The 24,156-nt window shown below is 44.6% G+C and overlaps 1 protein-coding gene across 1 annotated transcript; it reads left to right on the top strand.

Moving 5' to 3' along the window:
• Positions 1-267: 267 nt before the first annotated feature.
• On the top strand, positions 268-19,980 carry LOC310776699 (A disintegrin and metalloproteinase with thrombospondin motifs 15-like; the record flags this gene model as incomplete). The annotated part of the gene is made up of 9 exons (XM_083636855.1): positions 268-742; positions 1,305-1,774; positions 7,681-7,813; positions 10,967-11,134; positions 13,424-13,707; positions 15,529-15,706; positions 16,095-16,270; positions 17,563-17,738; positions 19,206-19,980. 9 exons carry the CDS (start codon positions 268-270, stop codon positions 19,978-19,980), a joined length of 2,835 nt encoding a protein of 944 aa, XP_083492981.1.
• Positions 19,981-24,156: the final 4,176 nt, after the last annotated feature.

The raw sequence follows: 24,156 nt of genomic DNA, 5'->3' as shown, positions 1-24,156 counted from the left end.
AGCGCGACTCCTCGCCTTTCACTTCCCTGCAGCTCTCTGGTGTTTATACTCGGCTCTAAGCTGTCAGGGCGCAGCAGAGGGCAAGCTGCTGCTGGCCAGAGTGGAAGCAGCCTGGGCGCAGGATGGGAGCGGAGCAGGCACGCAGCAGCTCATCTGCCCTCTGAGGGCGCACACCCGGCGCTCCGTGCCATTGCGCACGGCTGTTTTATTGCGCGCAGACGCACCGCAGTCGAATTACTGAGTGGAGTTTGCTTCCTTGGAGCAGAGATGGCGATAGTTATTAGATCTCTCATGATCTTCATGGATGTCCTGCTTTATGTGAAAGTGAGCCATTGCATGGAGGTGGATTTCTGTGTACCTGTGCGCTTGGATCACCAAAAGACAGAGAAGCATCTCCAGAGGAGGCTGGGTGAGAGACAGACCGTGTTCAGACTCAGTGCTTTCAGACGGGACTTTTACCTCCACCTCACGCCCGACGCTCACTTCCTCGGGCCGGACAGCGTGCGCCCTCAGGGCGCCTCCTCAGGGTCCGCCAGGGAGCTCAGTCGGTGCTTCTTCTCCGGGGATGTGAACGCGGAGCCGGACTCCTTCGCGGCGCTCAGCCTCTGCAGAGGGCTCCAGGGGGTTTTCTCCTCTGACGGCCTGGAGTATTTCATCAGCCCGCTCAAGAGCGAGGGGTCTGCGGGGAAGGCTTTGGACGGGACGCACGTCATCCGCCGGCGGGGACGCGCGGGTCAGCCAGGTGCAGTGTTGAGAGGAATTCATTTTAAAATGTATTCCACTACAGATTACTGAATAGGCTACATGCCCTGCATTTATAAAATGTCATTTGTAACACATTTCATTACTCAAGTTAGGTAACGTAGGCTACTCTAAATCGAATGCTGTCACTAGGCTATACTGTCCTCTAGTCAAAGGCGTCAACATGTGTCGTATTCCGCTCACTTTATCAGCCATTTAGCAGTAGCTTAAGCTCTCTGCATTATTGTCCAAGTAAAGTCGGTTACCCCAAAATGTTTTGCACATATCTGTCAGAATATGACCCACTGACTCACACCATGCAGCTGCTGTGTGGCCAGACAGGAGATGTTGGGGCATTGCAGGCAATCAGAGGCATTTAGCATGTGTTTGACTAATTCACTAATGTGAATTTGAGAGCAAACAAAAAAACAAAAAAAACAGTCTAATTTTAAGATGACCACTGATTTAAACGAACTGTAATGGAATACAGTTACTCATATTTAGTATTTTAAAAATATTGTATTCTAAATACATGTATATTCCATTACTCCCCAACCCTGCAGGGGGCAATGTGACCAGCAGGTGTGGAGTAGCGGCGACAGACAGCGACTTCAACATGACGGACTCCCTGGAGAAATACAAGCACATGAGGGAGCTGGAGAGAGATGGGCTGACTGAAAGTGTCTTGAGAAGCTTAGGCCGGTCCAAAAGGTTTGCGTCCATCCCCAGGTTTGTGGAGGTCCTGGTGGTGGCAGATGAATCTATGGCCAAATTCCACGGGGACGACCTGAAGCATTACCTGCTGACCCTGATGTCTGTCGCCGCCCGCCTTTACAAGCACCCCAGCATCCTCAACTCCATCAGCATAGTGGTGGTGGGCTTTATGGTGCTCGGTGAAGCCGACATAGGACCCAAGGTTTCCAGTAACGCAGCGCTGACTCTGCGCAACTTCTGCTCCTGGCAGAAGAAGCTGAACAAACACAACGACAAGCATCCTGAATACTGGGACACTGCCATCCTCTTCACCAAGCAGGTAGGCCTGATGATGCACAACACACAGCTGACATGCATGCCACTGCTGTTATAGAATAGAATATGGCAGGGCAAAAGGCTGTTGATATTGTGATATGAAACTAGATATCACCTTAGATTTTGGATATGGTAATATGGTGATATGGCACAAGTATTGTCTTTTCCTAGTTTTAAAGGCTTTAAAGGCATTTTCTGAACTTACCAGACTGTTCTAGCTGTTCTATTTGTGACCAGGCCCAGTAGGAACAAGAACTGGTCTTGCACCACCTATAGCTCAAACCAAATACACGGGCTGTACCACAGTGTTCAATTTAAAATGTCACAGACAGAGCAGGAGACGTGCATTCAGTCAACAACATGTTGATTTAAATTAGCTGTAAAGAAAGAATGATAGCTGTAAAGGAATTGAAAGAAAAACTGGTTAGTCAACAATAATCTCTTTATTACAAAATATTAATCCCCCAAAAAAGGTAGGACTAGAGAGTGTCAAGTTGGACTATATAGCAGAGGGCAATACTATAGGAAAGCCGCCACTAGGGGCCAGACAGAGAAAGGGGCTTTGCTGCAGGGAAGGCCGAATTCAGACACAATCCGTCGAGACGTACTGTATAGTAGTCCGGCTGTAGTCCGGCTGTAGTCCATCAGGGTGGGCGGATCTCACTTCACCCAATTGCGGCCCGCGGACAGATTTTAAGTGGCCCTCGGCTTGTCTCTCAAAATATACTATGTGTGGCCCTTCACACAGTATTGGTTAATCGAGAAGGTTCAATTTGCATTTTTTCCTTTCACCTAACGATAGACAGCACTATCATACAGTTTGTACAAGCACCAAGTAGGTACAGCACATGCAGAACTAATGTTTTCAGATGGTAAACAAAATACTTTTTGATTTTATTTCTTTTATAACCCATATGATGCGAGAAGCACCTGGCCCCCACGGCATTTTCACATTATTTAATCTGGCCCCCAAAAAACTTTGGACACCCCTGGCCTAGTCTCGCTGGTCGGCCTCCTCTCCCTTCCATCCGAGGAGTCTGGCGCCACAGGTCACCATAACTGGGATAAACCCTCCCCTGCTCTACTCTGCTCTCCCATTCGAGCGACTGTTTCAGTGGCAGCCGGATGTCCGCTCCCGGCTTATTACAAACTCTGGCATTGGCTCCGACCATGTCAATCAGAGCGGCTTCCGCTCCCTCCTCCCTGTGTGTCGCTGTAAATAGTGCCCTGCCGCCTCAGTGAAAACAACACCGCTAACTAGCTAGCAAGCTAACGGCAGAGACCTACACGCTAGCTCGTTGCTACACGCTGAAAACGGCAAGTTGGATTGTTGGAAACTATTTTCCAAGGGCACTGCCGATAAGCGCCGCCCATCGCAATCCCACTATGGAGACCTGCGGCGCCAGACTCCTCGGACGGAAGGGAGGGGAGGCTGGCCAGCGAGACTACCCCTGGCCTAACCCCACTAACGCCACTTCACATGTGCACAAACCAATACACTCCATTTCACAGCAAATCTAAGGAATACTAATAGCTTTTGCACACCAAGTCCGTATTTTTGTCCGAAATTGACGCACAGGGAAAAAAAAGAATACGACCTCATTTGTGTCAATCATCATTGACACACCGAGTCCGACAATTACGTCCGTCATTTAAGTTTTCGGACGAGGTTCGATTTTCTGCGTTTTTCGCATCAGTCAATAGATTTTTGCGAGCTGGGACCCGTCTGTGTTTTCAGATGACGGATTAAAAAACACGCATATGAAAACAAAGTGTGCAAAGACTTTAAGTTAAGATGTTTTAACTGCAAACTGTAAAGCTCCGCACACACCACAAGCTTACCACACCGCATGCAGTCAAAAAAAACTAGCACCCCGTCTAGTAAACACAGGTGCAAGCAAAACACTAATGAGGGTTTCCAACTGTTTAAGTTGGAAACCCTCATTAGTGTTTTGCTTGCACATGTGTTTACCCTGCCTTTTCGACACAAAATGAAAGTGAAAAGGGGACAAAATGTTCAATACTATTTAGTTAAAAGAAGTTGAACTTGTAAAAGACGATGAAATGATTCACATTGTGCAAAACAAAACTAAGCAAAACACTGGGCAAAACAGCAGCCTGGATCAGCACTGGATCCTGCTTGGTGCCAAAGGAAAAGAAGTCTGGCCTTATGACTGCCTGGAGCATCTGTGGACCAGTCTGAATCCTCCTCATATATGATCAGCTCATAAGCACTGAGCTACAGCACGGACCAGTCTGAATCCTCCTCATATATGATCAGCTCATAAGCACTGAGCTACAGCACGGACCACAGGAAGCACCAAGGGACAAATCCAGCCTACAACCTGCATCAGAGGAAGGGAAGGATCTCTACACACCAAACATCAGGCTCAAAGTGAAGGCTGGCTGGCACACCTGTCCTTCTTGAGGGGAATGATGACCAACCTCCTAAAGGCAGTGCCCTTTACTCACATATAGTCATTATATCCACATTACTGATGATTATTGATCAGAAATCTCATTGTGTCAATATTTGGTGAAAGCACGCAGTCATCATATTGCAATCTCAATTTCAACGCATTATATTTGGTAAAAAATATTGTGATATTTGATTTTGTCCATATCGCCCAGCCTTAAACAGAATAGAATAGAAGCATAAAGGTTTTACCTAATAGTTAATAGACTTGTATGACATCCACAGCTCAGGCTGCATTGGTACATGGTGGTAGCTGGTGCTGCAGTGAAGTCAGTGGAAAAGACTGACCAGCTGAGTCAGTTATTTCCATTAAAGACCTCACCTCTATCTGCTGTCCAGGGAATAAGAAGTGTCTCACTGTGATATGATGAGACCTCACCTCTATCTGCTGTCCAGGGAATAAGAAGTGTCTCACTGTGTGACATGAGATAAGACCTCACCTCTATCTGCTGTCCAGGGAATAAGACGTGTCTCACTGTGTGACATGAGATGAGACCTCACCTCTATCTGCTGTCCAGGGAATAAGAAGTGTCTCACTGTGATATGATGAGACCTCACCTCTATCTGCTGTCCAGGGAATAAGAAGTGTCTCACTGTGTGACATGATGAGACCTCACCTCTATCTGCTGTCCAGGGAATAAGAAGTGTCTCACTGTGTGACATGATGAGACCTCACCTCTATCTGCTGTCCAGGGAATAAGAAGTGTCTCACTGTGTGACATGATGAGACCTCACCTCTATCTGCTGTCCAGGGAATAAGAAGTGTCTCACTGTGTGACATGAGATAAGACCTCACCTCTATCTGCTGTCCAGGGAATAAGACGTGTCTCACTGTGTGACATGATGAGACCTCACCTCTATCTGCTGTCCAGGGAATAAGAAGTGTCTCACTGTGTGACATGAGATAAGACCTCACCTCTATCTGCTGTCCAGGGAATAAGACGTGTCTCACTGTGTGACATGATGAGACCTCACCTCTATCTGCTGTCCAGGGAATAAGAAGTGTCTCACTGTGTGACATGAGATAAGACCTCACCTCTATCTGCTGTCCAGGGAATAAGAAGTGTCTCACTGTGTGACATGATAAGACCTCACGTCTATCTGCTGTCCAGGGAATAAGAAGTATCTCACTGTGATATGATGAGACCTCACCTCTATCTGCTGTCCAGGGAATAAGAAGTGTCTCACTGTGTGACATGAGATAAGACCTCACCTCTATCTGCTGTCCAGGGAATAAGAAGTGTCTCACTGTGTGACATGAGATGAGACCTCACCTCTATCTGCTGTCCAGGGAATAAGACGTGTCTCACTGTGACATGAGATGAGTCGTACCTTCAGTCATGGTCAGAGCATCAGGCCAAATGAGGGATGTTGCACTCGGACACTTGAACCTTTCTAGCATCGAGCCCAGTCTCAACCGGCTATCTCTGTTAGTGTGACATAACTCAGAGACAGACCCGCCTGGCCACCAGAGCTGTGGCCACTGGCTAGTAAATCTATCAGGATTTCCACTAACCTCACACACAAGCTCTCTCTCTCTCTCTCTCTCTCTCATGCCTGATCTATGGTGCATGCTTTCCATTAGGTCCAGTTTGGCTTGTGCTCTCCATGTGATAGCAGGCCTCTCTCCTTCCCTCAGTGCGTAGCAACATACAAAACACATGAAGGTCAACCATACGAGGGCTCATCCAAGTACCGGGAAAGTCTCCTTATTTACAATAAGGGCAATTATATGCAGGAAAGTACAGGTCCGCGGGCTGTTGTCCTTGTGGGTGGCAGTGAATGCGGCTCCATTGGAAAAACTCTTCTCATAGGTTATGGAGAGTGTGTGTGTGTGTGTGTGTGTGTGTGTGTGTGTGTGTGCGTGTGTGCGTGTGTGTGCGTTTGTTGTGGAATACACATGGCTGGCAGAGGGCGTTTCTGGCACCTCTTTGTAAACCTGGGTTACCAAGTTCACTGTCCGTTCTGTGTTCATCTTTGCTCAGACGAAAACCCAATTAAGTCCTTCCTTCTGGTGCAGTTTGCCAATTAAGTGTGACAACATAACATGTCATCCAAAAATATACAAACATGACTAAAATAAGTGTTAAATTAGATGCAGAAATATGTATAGTTTTGACAAACTAATCTTAGTACGTTTAATTGCAGAACGAGCCAATCATCTTCTTGATAGCCAATATGAGTCATGTGATCATTGCAACATTGAAACAATGATACAATAGCAGAAATGTTGATTAATACAGGAAAAACCTGGTCTGGACTAATAAGTTTGACCAATTAGCAAAAGAGAGGAATTAGCATAACAGAGAGGAAACAGGGGAGGGAGAGACAGACGGTTGGGCTTGTAGTGTTCAAATATTTCAATTTGTAAACTGCGTTGGCAAAATTGTTCTTGCAACTTTCATGCCAATAAAGCCATTGAATTGAATTGAGAGAGAGAGGGGGGGGGGAGGAGAGAGAGGGAGGGGGGAGAGGGAGGGGAGAGAGAGGGAGGGAGAGGAGAGAGGGAGAGGAGAGAGAGAGGGAGAGAGAGGGGGAAGAGGGAGGGAGAGGAGAGGGAGGGAGAGGAGAGAGAGGGAGGGGAGAGAGAGAGAGGGAGGGAGAGGAGAGAGAGGGGGGAGGGGGCTTGTAAAGAACACACTGTGATGGAAAGTCAGTGTGCTGCAGGTGGGTCTCATCTAGACCTTACCTCTGTCCAAACAGAGAGGCAGTCTGTGGTGGGATAGGTCTCATCTAGACCTGTCCAAACAGAGAGGCAGTCTGTGGTGGGATAGGTCTCATCTAGACCTTACCTCTGTCCAAACAGAGAGGCAGTCTGTGGTGGCACATCTCCCCTGACCTTCTGCCTCAAGATCTTTTGAGGACAAGTCCAGAGGGAGAAGAAGCAAACCAGAGTCCCATGTGCTTTGCATTAGTGCCCTTCGTGGTCCATTCATTCTGTAGCCTCAGAACATGGCTCAGCACAGGCTGCATCAGAACATGGCTCAGCACAGGCTGCACTCAGCCAGGGAAGACCAGCAGGCATCAAGCTCTATCTCATTTGAGACACGGTCCAGTGAAAGTGGTAATAAGTAGGCAACCGTGAAATCTCACAAATCAAGATAAAACTTGTTTTATTTAGAAGGCAAGTTTAGATGTTGAAGAACACACTCAATAAAAATCACACTTTTAGGATTACTAAATAATCTTAGTAATTTACTAATAATTTTTCTACTGTAATGCTAATTTGTTAGCAAATGTTTGGGGGTGGGTGGGGGAAGATTCAGATTGACATGATATATCATTTGAAAGCTTACAATCTGCACTTTCACAATCTGTAAAAGGGGGGGGGGGTGAACTTGATCCCCAAAACAGCAGTTTTGAAAGTGCAGTCATCCTATGAGAATAAAAGAAGAGGGGTTTCACCGTGGCCTCTGACCTCTCCATGTCACTAGGATCTTTGCGGGGCCACGACCTGTGACACTCTTGGGATGGCTGATGTGGGGACCATGTGTGACCCCAAGAGGAGCTGCTCTGTCATCGAGGACGATGGCTTGCCCTCGGCCTTCACCACCGCTCATGAACTAGGTGAGAAATTGGTTACGCTTGAGGAAAGTGTTTGGTGACTGTCAGGGATTGAGCACAGTATATGGCTATATGGCTAAATGTACTTTTGGACTAAACCTTCAGAATGAGATATGCCCAGACTTTACAGAACCTTGTCTTAAAATATCAAAGGGTGTGTGTGTGTGTGTACTCTGATTTGTCTACAATGAAAACCGCAGGTCTCTGAGTCCAGAGGACACATGTTCAAGAGTAAAACTGCACATAGCAAAGCTGTTCGAACAATTTGAAATTCAATACTCAGAAAGTAAGTCAGGTGATGTCAGTAAATTCAGAAAGTAAGTCAGGTGATGTCAGTAAATTCAGAAAGTAAGTCAGGTGATGTCAGTAAATTCAGTAAATTCAGAAAGTAAGTCAGGTGATGTCAGTAAATTCAGAAAGTAAGTCAGGTGATGTCAGTAAATTCAGAAAGTAATTCAGGTCAGTGAATTGAACACAGTAAAAACTAAGCTCATATTTGCCAATCTGGCCGGTTTGTGGTGCTTCATACCAAAGATACCAAAGGGATGAGAGAGGAGAAGGTTGAGAACGTTGCTGAGTCCAAGTTTCTCTGGACGGAGCGCTGCTCACTGCTATTTATAGTGGAGCAGATTAACGACAAGTCATTCACATCTGGCAGGAAGCACCACAATTGGCACAAATCCTCCTTGGGGATCCACAGCTATTGCTCCTCGTGCAAATAAGATGTACATTTTCTGTACATCATTTCTAATAAAAGCATGGCTAAAATAATGCTTACGCATATTTTTCACATTAATTAGAGAAATGCAGAGTAAATGGCAGAAGGAGATATAAAAAGGATTTCTGATGTATAATCTTGAATTTTCCATAGTTGAAAACCTGTCATTTGACACCAGAAACATCAAAATCGTCCTGGACAATGAAAATACATGGTAAAAATGACTGAAATGGCAGCCATCTTTTAAAGTGGCAGCCATTTTGAAATGTATGTGGAATTAATCTGACTTCTCTGTGGTCATAAATGTATGGTTTGTCCAACATATTGGACAATTCTACACAAAGTTGACCCCAAAATAGTATTTCCGGGGTGGAAATGGCAGCCATACCACCGACAGTCAGGACTGCAGAGAACATCATCAGTGCAGCACTGCCAAACTGTCCTCCACTGACCTGTACTCCTCCAGAGTAAAAAAAAAAGAGATGGCAGGAAAGATCATCACTGTCCCATCTCACCTTGGCCATGATCTTTGAACTCCCCTCCCCTAGCAGGCGCTACAGAGCACTGTGTACGCCAAAACCAGCAGACACAAAAACACTTTCTACCCACAGGCCATTACTCTGATGAACCCTTAAACCAGCCACTTGAACATTTAGCTTACACGTATTGTGGAATAACTTACTGTTATTGTTACATTACTGTGCGCATATACTCACATTGTGTGTATATCCCTCATTTGTGTCTGTATCCCTTTAAGACCGGGATACACACACAAATGCTGCATCAGGTATCAATGGGTTGAATGAGCAACTTGAACGTGTCAGAGGAGAAGGGAAACAGAGTTTAGGTTGAGCCTGTCTGATGCAAGCAGCATTCAGTCCAACAGACACTGACGTCTATCTAGTTCAGACAGATGTTTTGAACCATACAAGTGACAGTTTCCTTTCACATGTTTTCAATAATCATGTGTTGAGAAGAAGATGAAACAAGTGCAAATGGTCTGTGAGACCAGATGTGTAAAGTAAGATGACTGGAGGCCCCATGTGAGGCATTGGTTTACAACAGTGCCCTCATATGTGAAGTCATTACACAATTTCCCTTCACAAACGATCATGTCCCACCATCGAACATCACGTCGCTTTGTGAAACCGCAGTTTATGACCCCCCCCTTTGTTCATATTTAGGGAACGGAACGGTTTCCTTGGGAACCAAATTCCCCTGTCAGGCCTGGTTTAGTACATGGACGTATGCCATGCTTTATATTCCCATGCATAACTGCCATTCCTCTTTGCTATGACATCATTCTGAAGCTGAGTCCACTGTGCCTTGAATGTATAGTGAACGTTTGGGGAATGGTTTCACTTTGTGTTCGCTTGTCCTTGGAAACATCATTGTAATTGCCTGCCTGCCATCTTTGCCCTCTAAATCCAGAGAGACGTCGTTTTTGAGCTCCTAATCAAACGGCACGATTCCAAATAGAAGTTCAAGTTCAGGTTTATTGTCCTGGCCGTCTGGCAACAATGAAAACATCAGTTACCTTCAATGAAAATCTTATACTCGCAGAGTCCAATCAATTTCAACCATGACATAAGCAGAAAGGAATATCAATAAAGAAGCAAGGAGTACTTAAAAGCAGACATAACATACTTATAGTAAATAAATAAAAACTAAACCCGAAGTGCACAGCAATGACACAGAAAATACAGAGTATCCATACTAGGGCTGTGAATCTTCACTGGCCTCACGATTCGATTCGATTACGATTCATCTGTCAACAATTCGATTCGATTCCACGATGCATCACAATGCATCTCAATACAGCTCAAAGTATTGCAGCTCCACGTATCAAATCCTAAATTTTCTGTATTATTACTGCACATGGCTACTTTTTCATCAATTAATACAAGCAGTCAAATAAATATCAAGTCCCTTTTTTATTTAGAAAGTGCTTTAAAATCTCAATGTCAACAGAAATTTTAACATAAACGATTCATCTGTCAACGATTCGATCCGATTCGATTCACACGTCCGCATCGCGATGCATCGATTATATGATGAATTTTGACACCCCTAATCCATACATAAGGCAATTACAAACATGAAAGTCATTTAAAACAGTGTAGGAGTGATTATTTAAAATAAAGTGTGCTACTGTATGTAGTGATATCAATTAAAATGATTGTCTATGTCAGTATGTGACAATAGTTGATTAAAAAGAGAGACAGCCACTCAGCAGTTCAGCAGCCTGATGGCTTACAGAACGACCTGATTCCAGTGTTGTAGTACTTGAGTCCAGGACTTGGACTTGACCACTCGACTCAGACTCTTCAGTGACTCACTCGGACTGGAACACTGGGGACTGGACTGGGAGTGAAGATATAGTGACTGGACTATATGACACTGCGACTATAAGGTGTGTGGTGAACTTCTGCCTTCAGGCCATGTCTTCAACATGCCCCATGACAACGTGAAGGCCTGTGAGGAGGTGTTCGGTAAGCTGAGAGACAACCACATGATGTCTCCCACCCTGATCCAGATAGACCGCACCCGGCCTTGGTCTGTGTGCAGTGCTGCCATCATCACAGACTTCCTGGACAGAGGTCACGGTGAGTAACCATCTCCATGCTGAGGTCAGAGGTCACGGTGAGGAACCATCTCCACACTGAGGTCATACCAACTGCTAAGGCTGGCCTTGCTCCATGGCCACAAGCTATTAAGGAAACGGTGTTTATTTGGATCAAATCAACTCATACATCATACAACTAATACCTCAGAGGATCAACTGTTGATATGTGTGTGAGATATAGAGCCTGCAAAAGCACAATATCAACAGAACTAACATGACGTCTAGCAGGAGTGATGTAACACAAATTATATATATATATATATATATATATATATATATATATATATATATATATATATATATATATGTATATATATATATATTCTTCTGATTCTGATATATATATATATGTATAGCATCACAGATGCCAAACCCAACCACTTTTTTGTCAATATTCTATAAAAATTCTGTTTCAACTGCTGCTACAAATGGTCACGTGCTGTTTCCACCCGGTCAAACTTCTTATCTTTCTGGAGACATCTTGTTTGAATCATTCACTATAGCCGTTTCCTTACCAGAGTCTGGGAAGTGACGTTATTGCTGGTGAAGAAGCTGCGAGCTAAAATACCCAAAGCTGACCAGTCCTCTCTGAACGTTTATGCTGCTAGCGTAGTTTTACAGGGCCTTTCTTCTTCATGGTATATTCTTCTTCTGTGGTACCGTCGCCCAAGCGGCTCACTGCTACTTTCTCTTATCAAAGGTACTTTGAATCATAAGGTATTTGGACCTTTTATCATGCACATTTTAATATGAAACTTTACACATAGACTGTCGGATATCTGCAAATAAAAGCGACTTGTGACAGCGGACAATTAACCTCTTGAATAGCCTGCAAAGAAGGAGGAAGTACGTCACTCGGTCCCCAAACTAACGCTGGTCGGGTTTGGGTACAAGTGGTCATGTAAGGCGTCAGTTATATATATATATATATATATATATGTATATATCCTTCCTCCTCAACTAAAGGGATTACAATTTTTTACAATTTTCTTATATTACAGTTACTAATCCAATAACTTCAACTTACTGGATTACTTTCTAGATAATGTTTAAGGAAACACTTCATTATATTCCAAATTACTCTTCTGGTCCTCCATACACAACTAGCTTGCCCGTGGTACAGTAAGTCTACCTTGGGTGGTTACGACATTCTGGCTCATAATCAAAATCTCATTACAGAATATGAACGGGGGAAATAGTGTTCTGGAAGCGAGGTGTCAGAGAACTGTCACATGACTGTTGAGCTCTATTCATCTGAATCATGTATAGCAGGAACATGTTGATTATTAAACATGATGTCTAAAAAATATAAAAAGAAAGAAAGTTCAATATGGCATCTTGGTAGAGATGGAGACTGATAGAGATGGGGACTTAAATCACAGCGACAAAAACACATCCTCAACAGACTTGAGACTTGGCTCAGACTCGAGATTTGGGGTTTGTCAACTATCTTTATTTATTTTCATTAACATTAAGGAAATGTCTACTAATAATGTCAACTAATCAATGCTGATAGTCTGCTAATAGATAAAGGAGTGAGGATAATACTAAGCAGTCTAAGCAGACAAGATGGCATGCAGCAGATGATAGACCGCTCATCCATAAGATACTTGAGACTTGATTGGACTCTAGCTCAAATACTTGAGACTTAACTTGGACTCCAGCTCAAAGACTTGAGACTTGACTTGGACTCTAGCTCAAAGACTTGAGACTTGACTTGGACTCCAGCTCAAAGACTTGAGACTTGACTTGGACTCTAGCTCAAAGACTTGAGACTTGACTTGGACTCTAGCTCAAAGACTTGAGACTTAACTTGGACTCTAGCTCAAAGACTTGAGACTTGACTTGGACTCTAGCTCAAAGACTTAAGACTTGACTTGGACTCTAGCTCAAAGACTTGAGACTTGACTTGGACTCTAGCTCAAAGACTTGAGACTTGACTTGAACTCTAGCTCAAAGACTTGAGACTTGACTTGGACTCTAGCTCAAAGACTTGAGACTTGACTTGGACTCTAGCTCAAAGACTTGAGACTTGACTTGAACTTGCCCCTCAAAGACTTGAGACTTGACTTGGACTTACGAAAACATTACTTGTGAGCATCTCTGCATCTTGACACCTTCAAACAAATCTGAATGCCAAAATTGTCGTTGCTCTTAAACCCTTTAGTCGTTCTTGTTATTGACTGTTGTGTTTATTCCCCTATAACACGGAAAGCAGCATGAATCCAGTGTGACTTCATAGCGCTGCTGGTTTGTTGTGCTCGTGTAGGGGAGTGTCTTCTGGACCAGCCTCAGAAGCAGCTGTCTCTGTCGGACAGCTTGCCGGGCTCCAGCTACAGCCTGGCCCGGCAGTGCGAGCTGGCCTTCGGCCCCGCCTCCAGGCCCTGTCCCTACATGCAGCCCTGCTCCAAGCTGTGGTGCACCGGGAGGGCCCGCGGACAGCTGGTCTGCCAGACACGACACTTCCCCTGGGCTGACGGAACCAGCTGTGGCAACGCTAAGCTCTGCTACCAAGGAGCCTGCATGGAGAAGAACAGCACCATGCACAGCAAGGTGTGTGTGTGTGTGTGTGTGTTTGTGTGTATCATCATCACTGATGATGCCATAGACATTGTAACATCATCAGTGGGACAAAAATGGAAACATATAGTATATGTAAGGGATAATGTATTGTGAGCCGGTGATTACTGGCGAAATAATGACCGACAGGTGAATGATTGAGCCCAACGCGCAGCGGAGGGCTTAATGATTCACCTGAAGGTCATTATTTCCAGTAATCACCGGCTCACTATACATTATCCCGCTTAGAACACGGCCTACAACTAAATTATTTCAGTAATCTGACAAAAATAATTATTCAAATAGATTTTTTAATAGCGTTTTCAACGACAAAGCGGTTTCATTCGTAATTGGCACACAAGACACCACAGCTGCAACTGGTTGGCCTAGTAGTGTCTGCAGACAAAATGCTCTTATCAACTGATTAATCCAGGTGTGGCAGAGCAGCGGTCGGTTGTCGAGAAATAATGACCGGTGAATCTTGTTGATTGACCAATCAGAATCGAGTATTCAAGAGAGCCGTGTTATAAGTAAGGGATAATGTATACTGAGCCGGTGATTACTGTTGAAATAATGACCGACAGGTGAATGATTTAGCCCGACGCGCAGCGGAGGGCTTAATATTCACCTGAAGGTCATTATTTCCAGTAATCACCGGCTCAGTATACATTATCCCGCTTAGAACATGGCCTACAACTAAATCATTCAATAATCTGACAAAAATAATTATTCAAATAGATTTTTTAATAGCGTTTTCAACACAAAGCGGTTTCATTCGTAATTGGCACACAAGACACCACAGCTGCAACTGGTTGGCCTAATTAGTAGCGTCTGCGGACAAAATGCTCTTACCAACTGATTAATCCAGGTGTGGCAGAGCAGCGGTCGGTTGTCGAGAAATAATGACCGGTGAATATTGTTGATTGACCAATCAGAATCGAGTATTCGAGAGAGCCGTGTTCTAAATATATATACGGTATATATATATATATTAGGGGTGTCAAAAATAATCGATTATAAGATGCATCGCGATGCGGACGTGCACGATTCTGCATCACAAATGTCAAAAATCGATTATTAATTTTTATTTTACTTTTTTATAATCAAATAAAATATAATGGAAGTACATGCAGTTGTTTATTTTAATCATAGATCATAATACAATGCAATTCCAAATGCATTTTTATTTTAAAAGTAGCCACACAGTGAGAAAAACGAAAGTGAGAAAAAATAAATCATGTATTGCGGAAAAAAGTGATGCATCGATTTAAGATGCATCGAGATGCATCGATAATCGTAATTGAATCGAAGCCCTCTGAATCGTAATCGAATCGAATCATGAGGCCAGTGAAGATTCACAGCCCTAATATACTGTATATATATATATATATATATATATATATATATATATATATATATATATATATATATATATATATATATATACATATATATATACACATACTCCAAGCCCCCCTCCAGTCAGTTTGTAGTACCTGCAATCATTGATGTTCTATGAAAACGTACATGTACATTATAAATTGGCTCTAGTGTACTTCCTGTTGCAGTGTTTGCAAATAAAATAGCTAACAGGAGATAGACTCAAGTCCAGAAAACGTGTATAAAACCGTGTATAAAATGAAGAGATTTACTTAAGTCGGATGGAAACATAGCTATTGTACTGATGATGTAGGTTACAATCATGACATGAATGCAGCTAAAAGACATGGACAGTGCTGTCCTATACAGGACTTGTTAATTTTAAAGTTTGCTGAGCCAACTGCTGTAAATGCATGCGCGTGTGTTTTTCCCCAGGTGGACGGCCGGTGGGGGAAGTGGGGTGCATTCGGGGATTGTTCCCGAACGTGTGGCGGAGGAGTTCAGCTGGCCAAGAGAGAGTGTGACAAGCCTGTCCCTGAAAACGGTGGCAAATACTGCTACGGCCTCCGTATCAAATATCGCTCCTGCAACCTCAGCCCTTGTCCTGAAACAGGTAAACTCATTCCTACAGTACCTACACACAGGAAACAACAGTACCTACACACAGGAAACAACAGTACCTACACACAGGAAACAACAGTACCTACACACAGGAAACAACAGTACAAACAACAGTAAAGAATAAAGAAATCTTTAAAAAAAATCACTGATGCTTATATATACCACAAGACCACATATATAGACCACAAGTGTGACGTTTCCTCAGACTGCAGGTCTGAGGAAACGTCACACTTGTGGTCAGATCTTGGGAGCAGCTACCAGTGTGCGCACTCTACTCCTTTATCATTCACTGTACTTCGGTCCTGCACCTGGTTTTAACTTTGTATTGCTGGATACCTTTTTGTACCTTTCTACAAAAGTGTTTGCTCGCTTGTCCTCAGGTAAGAGCTTCCGCGAGGAGCAGTGTGAGGCCTTCAACGGCTTCAATCTGAACACCAACAGACTCAGCTCCTCTGTGGTTTGGGTTCCCAAGTACTCTGGCATCTCACCCAAGGACAAATGCAAACTCATCTGCCGCGCCAATGGGACTGGATACTTCTATGTTCTCGCTCCAAAAGTATGTCACACATTTGCTTTTTCTTTTCTTTCAACCAGTTCAACAACTAGGGACATCGTCTCAACGTTTATTTTGGTGCTATTTTCAGATGGCTTTCTAAGGGGACATTCAGACCCAAAAGCATTTTTGGAGCTGCCAGCGTCTTTCTGCAATTAATTCTCTATGTAAGGATGCGCTAAACATGCTCCTCTTTTAATGAACGCACCTGGCGTTTAAGCGCTGGTGGCGTCTGTTGTTTTTGGAGGAGCGCTGTGGGCGTTTTTAAGCTGAAAGAAGTTGAACATTAGAGGAAAAGTGCCCTGCTCGTCTTTTCCACTCATCCTACCTTTTCTCCTCCCGAGGGATTTTCAACCTCGGCTGCTGCCAGAATTGCCAATAATCTGGCTTTCATGTTGACAGTGAACAACATCAAACAGACAAAACTAGCTGGCTTCCATCCGTGTGGTCGTTGTGTTCTGATCTGTACTGCACGCGACTACAGGGGAAAACAAAACGAAGCGCAAAAAGAACCGCTCCGTGTGCTGTGTTTTGTGCACAATGGAAGCGCTCTCAACATGATTTTCATACCGTTCTGACTGAAAAAAACGCTTTGGGTGTAAATGTGCCATAATGGTCGTATCAATCTCTAGGTGAAAATCTTTGCTGGGTTTGAATCAGCTCTTCTCCACAAAAGCCATGAGAGGAGTGAGAGCAGTTCCATCAACAGCAGCAGAGCAGTGAGAGGTGTGAATGGCAGCAGAAGCAACATGCTGTGGCACTGGATGGATGGATGGAGAGGGGAGGAATGAAAGGAAGCAGGCACAGTATCACTTCACAGCTGCGGCTTGTCAGCAAGTATTTATGCATCGAGCACTGAAGCAAGCTAGCAACAAGCCAAACATCTGCTTTACACAGAAGACGCTGGAGCCTTTGGTGCTACCTCTGCAATGCTGTCATCATGCTATGATCGTTACAGCACATTTGCAGTGACAATAGTGCCCCAGGGAGGAGGGACTGTATTTCTGTAGGCCAATTAGCAGAAGTTAGCATCGCCCTGGGGTCGCTCCAAGCTTGAAGTCAATGGGTTTTTAGAATGGTTCTTTTGTTAGATGTTTGAAATACGGCCTGTGGTTAACAACAGTTTATGATACTTATCTTCTGTTCAGCAAGATCATCTTTACAAAAGAACATCGCTCCATTGATTTTTGAAGCACTTTGAGACGAGGGAACCCATAACGCATTTCCACACTCTCTCCCACACTGAAAGATTAGCCAGCCTGCTTTAACATCGACATCCTCCAACCCTTCTTCAGGTGGTCGATGGAACCCCCTGCTCTCCCGACACCTCCGCTGTGTGCGTCCAGGGAAGGTGCATCAAGGCGGGCTGCGACGGCAAGCTGGACTCCAACAAGAAGTTCGACAAGTGCGGCGTGTGTGGTGGAGACAACCAGGGCTGCAAGAAGGTCACAGGGATGTTCACCAAACCCATGTAAGTAGGGGGACACACTCGTGCTGTTTTACATGCTCATCATGCCCATCAATCAATCAAATGTTAGTTTATGCATACATAACGATGCAATGCAACGCACTTCAGAGAGTAAGATCATTGCAATTTAAAAGCAAAAACAGCATCGCTATGTATGAATGTATCTATATAAGGAGAAGGAAAAATAAAAAATTTGGGCTAGGCAATATATCAATATTATATCAATATCATGATAAGAGACTGTCTTAGATTTTGGATTATGGTGATATGACATAGGCTGTGTTGTCTTGGTTTTAAAGCCTGCATTAGGGTAACGTGGTGTCATTTTATGAACTTACCAGACTGTTCTAGCTGTTTTATTATCCACTTCACTCAGTCATTACATATTTTAATAATTTACTTTATCAGTACTGCATTTAAATAGCCCCTTGATCAACAAAAGCCTCAAGTGAGGATGCACTAAATGAGTAACATCTGTATAACCACATTACTGACAATTCTTTATCAAAAATCTCATTTTGTAAATAATTAGTGAAAGCATGAATAGTCGGGGAAGAAGAGCCTGTTTTTGCATTTTATTTTATTTTTATATATTGTGTATCACCATTCAGCCTAGAAATACCAAGTTATAATTTTTGGTCCATAACAATTTGAGGAGACAGAAAGATAGACAAACCATTGCAGAAGGTAGAAAGACACATTGTGTGAAGTTCAGACTGGACAGCCTAACACCAGCATTGTGTGAAGTTCAGACTGGACAGCCTAACACCAGCATTGTGTGAAGTTCAGACTGGACAGCCTAACACCAGCATTGTGTGAAGTTCAGACTGGACAGCCTAACACCAGCATTGTGTGAAGTTCAGACTGGACAGCCTAACACCAGCTTTTGTCAAGTTCATATTTTCATTGCAATCACATTCCAGCAAACGTTTGTGTTTGATGCCTAATGCCTTTGAAAAGGACAAGTCTGGATTTGAACACACAACCTTCCCCCTGAAACGCTAATACTTTACATGTATCTACTGAGCCAAAAACCTCTTATAGATTTACTGGAGAGAAACTAATTAAAGGGAGAAGTTGTGTGATACTGCAACCTATGATTGACAGACTGACAGTGCTAATCTCCATTAACCAATAACAATACTAAGTCACATGGGCCAGAAAGCCGCTGTCTATTGGCCACAACCAAATCACTGATGCCAATCCAGTATTTGCCCATTGACAGATGATAATAATAATAGATAGGACTTATATAGAGCTTTTCTAAATTTCTAAGTACTCAAAGATGATGATGTCAAACTTTGAGTTTTGAGTTGAGCTTTGAGTTTTCTACACTCTGTGATTTAGAGTTGATTTACTTCTGATGAAACTTCAAAAAATGGCCACTGATGATGAACTATCAGGGACTTGATCTCATCGCAACCTTGTGGTCCAAAGACCTGAGCTTTACCACTTCCTTTTCCCCCCCAGACATGGCTACAACTTTGTGGTGACGCTGCCTGTTGGAGCCTCCAACATTGACATCCGCCAGCGCGGCTACCGAGGGCTGGTCAGCGACGAAAACTACTTAGCAGTGAAGAACCGGCACGGGAAGTACCTCCTGAATGGCAACTACGTGGTGTCTGCGGTGGAGCGCGACCTGCTGGTGAAAGGCAGCCTGCTGCGCTACAGCGGCACCTCTACGGCCACGGAGATGCTCCAGGCCACGCGCCCCCTGCTGGAGGCCCTGAGCGTGGAGGTGCTCTCTGTCGGGAAGATGACTCCTCCCAGGGTGCGCTACTCCTTCTACGTCGCCAAGGAGAGCAAGGAGGAGAAGAGCCTGCGGAAAGACGAGAGGAGCCAGAACAACGTCTTGGTGGATAGTAACAAAGTGGAGGCCAAGAAGCAGGCGCTGGACAAGATGGCGGTCAGCCAGTGGGTGCTGGGGGGGTGGGAGGCATGCACGGTGACCTGTGGGAGTGGCCTGCAGAGGAGGCCGGTGCAGTGTCAGACCCTGGGCGGGCGTCCGGCAGTGGACTGCGATGGCGCTGCCCGGCCCCTGGGTGGCGCCACGAGGGTGTGCGGGGACCCCTGTCCCACGTGGGACATTGGGTCCTGGTCTCACTGCTCCAAGTCGTGCGGGAGGGGCTTTAAGAGGCGGCCCCTGCGCTGTGTCACCCAGAATGCTCTGAGTCTACCCAGAGAACACTGCTCTAATAAGAAGAAGCCTCAAGAACTGGACCTCTGTAACCTCAGGCCTTGTTAGAGCAAAATAGACGGGAGTCCCAAGAACTGGTTTTGGGCGGTGGAAGTGATGATTTGACGCAGATTTGGGTCCAAATCATTGTAGGGATGTTTGGTGAAAACACTGAGAACTCAAGGCTCAAACGCAGCCTAACTGTCTGCAGGAGCCGTTGAGCTCCAAACAATTAAGTCGACGGAGATGTGGTCTTGCTCCATATGTGTTTACCCAAGACTAAAGAAGGAAAGCTGGTGTCTTGTCAAACCATCTCTGGTCGGTGTGACTTTTGGTTAGTCTACCTCTATTGGGACATATAGACCACCGAGCGAGAGAGCAACAGAGGGAAAGAAGATGCAGAGAGAGATTGAGATGGCAACTGCGTGAGACGCATACAAAACATAAGATCGACAAAGGAATAAACACAATTTCCTGGCCTAGTCATATGCCGCAGGCGTGAGATTCCAAAAGAAAAAAGAAATGAAAGTCCAGGATAACTAGATGAGATGAGTGTTACAGGATTCAACGTCAAAAAACCCATTGTACTTCTCTCAGAACCAGGTCTCCCATCTGTGAATTGACATGTTGTTCTCATGTCAGCGAGGAATTTAACTAAATGTGAAGCACGGTACTGTATTTCAACACGTTCTCACTCTGAGCACGTAGCATATTGACGCTTTGTCCCGTCCCTTGTGCGTCACTTGTTACTAACATGGTACCCTTGAGCGACCCATGAAACGACTTGGGCTTTCCGACTAAACTCAATGCAAACCCATGGAAGTAATCTTTGACGCTTATGGCAACTGTCCTCCATTAGCCTAACTGCTCCCCCATTAGTCAACTGCTCCCCCATTAGGGTCTGGGGGGAGGTTAGGTTTAGGCGTGGGGGGTGGGAGAGGTTAGGTTTAGGGTTAGGGGCTGGGGGAGGTTAGGTTTAGGCATGGGGGGTGGGAGAGGTTAGGGTTAGGGTCTGGGGAAGGTTAGGTTTAGGCATGGGGGGTGGGAGAGGTTAGGTTTAGGGTTAGGGTCTGGGAGAGGTTAGCTCCTCCAGACCCTAAGGCTGGTTTCACACCGACGACCCACGCCTTGCCTTGCCTCAACCCACGCCTACGCCGAGCTGGGCGTGAACCTGTTACACGCTTTTGCGATCACACCGCACGCCTTTTGCACGCCGAACCTGGAGCCGAGTCACAAGCGCCTCTCCTCTCTCCCGACTGTATTTTTTCACGTGTTGTCCAGAATTGTCATGGGTAGCCTCTAGGTAAAATAAATCTGATATATTTAATGTTCTATTGATGCTGGATATGTATAGCAGGTCTGACTATAGTCGGACATTTTAGAGAGGTGATCTTGCAAGAATATGTGCTGGCACAACAACATTGTCCATCTTGCTTCTTCGGTCGCTATTCTCTCTCATGAAGATTTGTTTGCCGACAGGGAGAAAGCCCCACGTGATAGCCACCCGTCAATATCTCTCTCGCTCTCTCTCTCTGCTCAATACTGTTGTAGAAACTCCATTTTATTTTGAAATTCAGTTTACTTTGCCAGTTCCCACGGATATTGTCGCGTTTTTCTTTCATGGCTTGACAGAAAAGCCTGCCTGCACGCGCCTTGTCGGCGTGAAAATAGAACTCTCGCCTATTCGATAAAATCGGCAAGGCACAGGCAAGGCGTGGGTACACGCAGGGTTCACGCTCAGGCGGCCGGTGTACACAGCCTCGTTGACTAAAACGGACGCCTATTTAAAAGCGTGGGTAAAGGCAAGGCATAGGCAAGGCTTGGGTCGCCGGTGTGAAACCAGCCTAATGGGGCAGCAGTTGACTAATGGGGGAGCAGTTAGGCTAATCAGTTGCCATAAGCGTCAAAGATTACTTCCATGGGTTTACATTGAGTTTGGTCGGAAAGCCCAAGTCGTTTCATGGGTCGCTCAAGGGTACCATGTTAGTAACAAGTGACGCACAAGGGACGGGACAAAGCGTCAATATGCTACGCGCTCGGAGTGAGAACGGGTTGTGTATTTGCATACATTCAAGACCTGCTCGGTCCATGCACTACTTTCAAATTATATACATTTTTTTAATATATTTTGTTGTTGTTGCTTTAGTAGTATTGGCTGTTGTCAAACTATCCAAATGACTTAGAAAAATCAAAATTACAAATCAATCACAGCATCACAGTGTTCAGTACAAGCTTTACGTGCCTCACCGTGAATATGTAATGTCTGACTTTTTTCTGCTTCTCTTTACTTAAATGAATAACAGTCAACAAAATATCCTCCTGACATTTTCAAACCAATTATAAGTTCAATATCAACACCTCTGAAGCTTACTTGCGACCAAAAAACAAAAATTATACTCAATGGGAGAAAAATATGTATAGCTAAGCTGTTCCCATATTCTTTAAGCTGTTTTTATGGTGCAATGTTATCCGTCGTTCTGTATTATTGCAAATCTGCCGATGCAGAAGCTCAGTCATTGTTTTGATGCTGCCAAAGACATGTGACACTGAACCAAGCCTTAGTACTGCAAGAGACAAGGGGCCCTATCTTCCGACAGGCGCTATCCCCTAATAGCGCTTGCGCACCCTTAAGGCACGGAAGATAGCAGTCCTCCTTGCGCCGTCCGCCAGGTGTTCTGCCGAGTTTTGCTCCCCCGCCCAGCATAAAAAAAAGCATCCCGACCTCACGGAAGCATACTTGTAATGATTTATACAGAAATGTAACTGTTTAAAAGTGATATAATTGTCTGGTAGACGTTACCTCCCTGATTTCTAAGTTAAAACAGCCCCGAAATATGTTGGGGATGCAATTCTCGGCGGGGTGCTTCAAACGTTCACGCCACGTGTCGCAAGCGCAAATTAGAGCCGTGCCAAAATCATCTGCGCCCCAAAAGGCCTGCACAAACGGGATTTGGGTGGTCTTAACTACCAGAATTATTCACGGGTGTGGCCAGGCAAGGTTGGGCATTACGTCAATCAAAACCAATCAGATTCCCGTCTCGCAATGGCTGTTTGCGCGAGGCATGCAATATGCTGTAATTCTCTCCATGCGTAATAGAGTGTACTCAGTCGTGCGAGGACAGAGAGAGCTTATTGACAGATCGTCTGTGGTGCCAACGACCCTTGGGGTTATGAAGGTAAATAGCCTATGTCCATTGTCCAACAAGTTTTCTCAATTCATTTTCCTCTTTGCGATGTGATAAAAGTTTCTCAGTGAGTTATAGTTGATTGCCTCACTGAATTATCTGCTAATACCCAATTTTAGCAGCATAATTTGATGTCCTGGCGTGACAAGGCTGTGCGTAATGACATATCCAAAATGGATTTTACTTGCACTGCGCTGCACGGAGATTATGGTGCGCAACCCAGCGCAGAGAGGTATTTGTGCTTAAGAGGTCGTTTTCAAAGCTCTTAGCGCAAAGTAATTGCGCGCTGCTGACGATAGCATAACACCATCTACCATCACATTTTAGCGCTGAAACGCCTGCTTTGGCTTGTGGCAGCCAATGTCCAGTACAATTATCACAGGCATGCGCTTGTGTCTGCCCCCAATTTGCATTGCGCACGGCGTTAAACGAGCGCAAACGCTAAATTAGCGCTTTTGGGAAGATAGGGCCCATGGTCTCTACTTCACAAAAAGCATAGCTTTGCTCATATTACCGTCACTGTAAATTCCTGTAATTGCCTTAATATTGTTTTTGCAAGAAAATGGTTGACATTGACTTCTGTATATCCCATCATGTTGGTAGAAAATGAGGAAAATGCTTGTTGCCAGCAGTTCCACTGCCTTCACAGGCTTCTGCCCTGCTACTGCTACTGCGTCGACATTGACCTTTGAACCCGCCCACTCCAACGATTTGAGTTGTGGCTGCTTCTGGTCTGACATCATGACATGCAACAGCCATTTCCTCAGTTGAAAAAATGATTAGCCAATCAGCGTCAATAAACAGCGCAACAGGACTAAAGGCTTTACACACCAAGTCCGGATTTTTCATCCAAAATTGGCACATGTTTTAAAATAAATACGACCTCATGTTGTGTCACTCATGGTGACACACTGACTCTGAAACTTTCGTCTGTCATTCAAGTTTTTTGCATCAGTCAAAAGCCTTATGCGAGCTGTTTGATCCATCCATCTGTGTTTTCAGAAGAAGGATTAAGAAAACTCATATGAAAAAAACTGACTGTGTGTGCAAAGACCTTAAC

The sequence above is a fragment of the Poromitra crassiceps genome, assembly GCF_964638095.1.
Source record: "Poromitra crassiceps genome assembly, chromosome: 5".
In the NCBI taxonomy this organism is placed as follows: domain Eukaryota; kingdom Metazoa; phylum Chordata; class Actinopteri; order Beryciformes; family Melamphaidae; genus Poromitra; species Poromitra crassiceps.
This window is presented reverse-complemented; position numbering and strand designations above follow the sequence as displayed.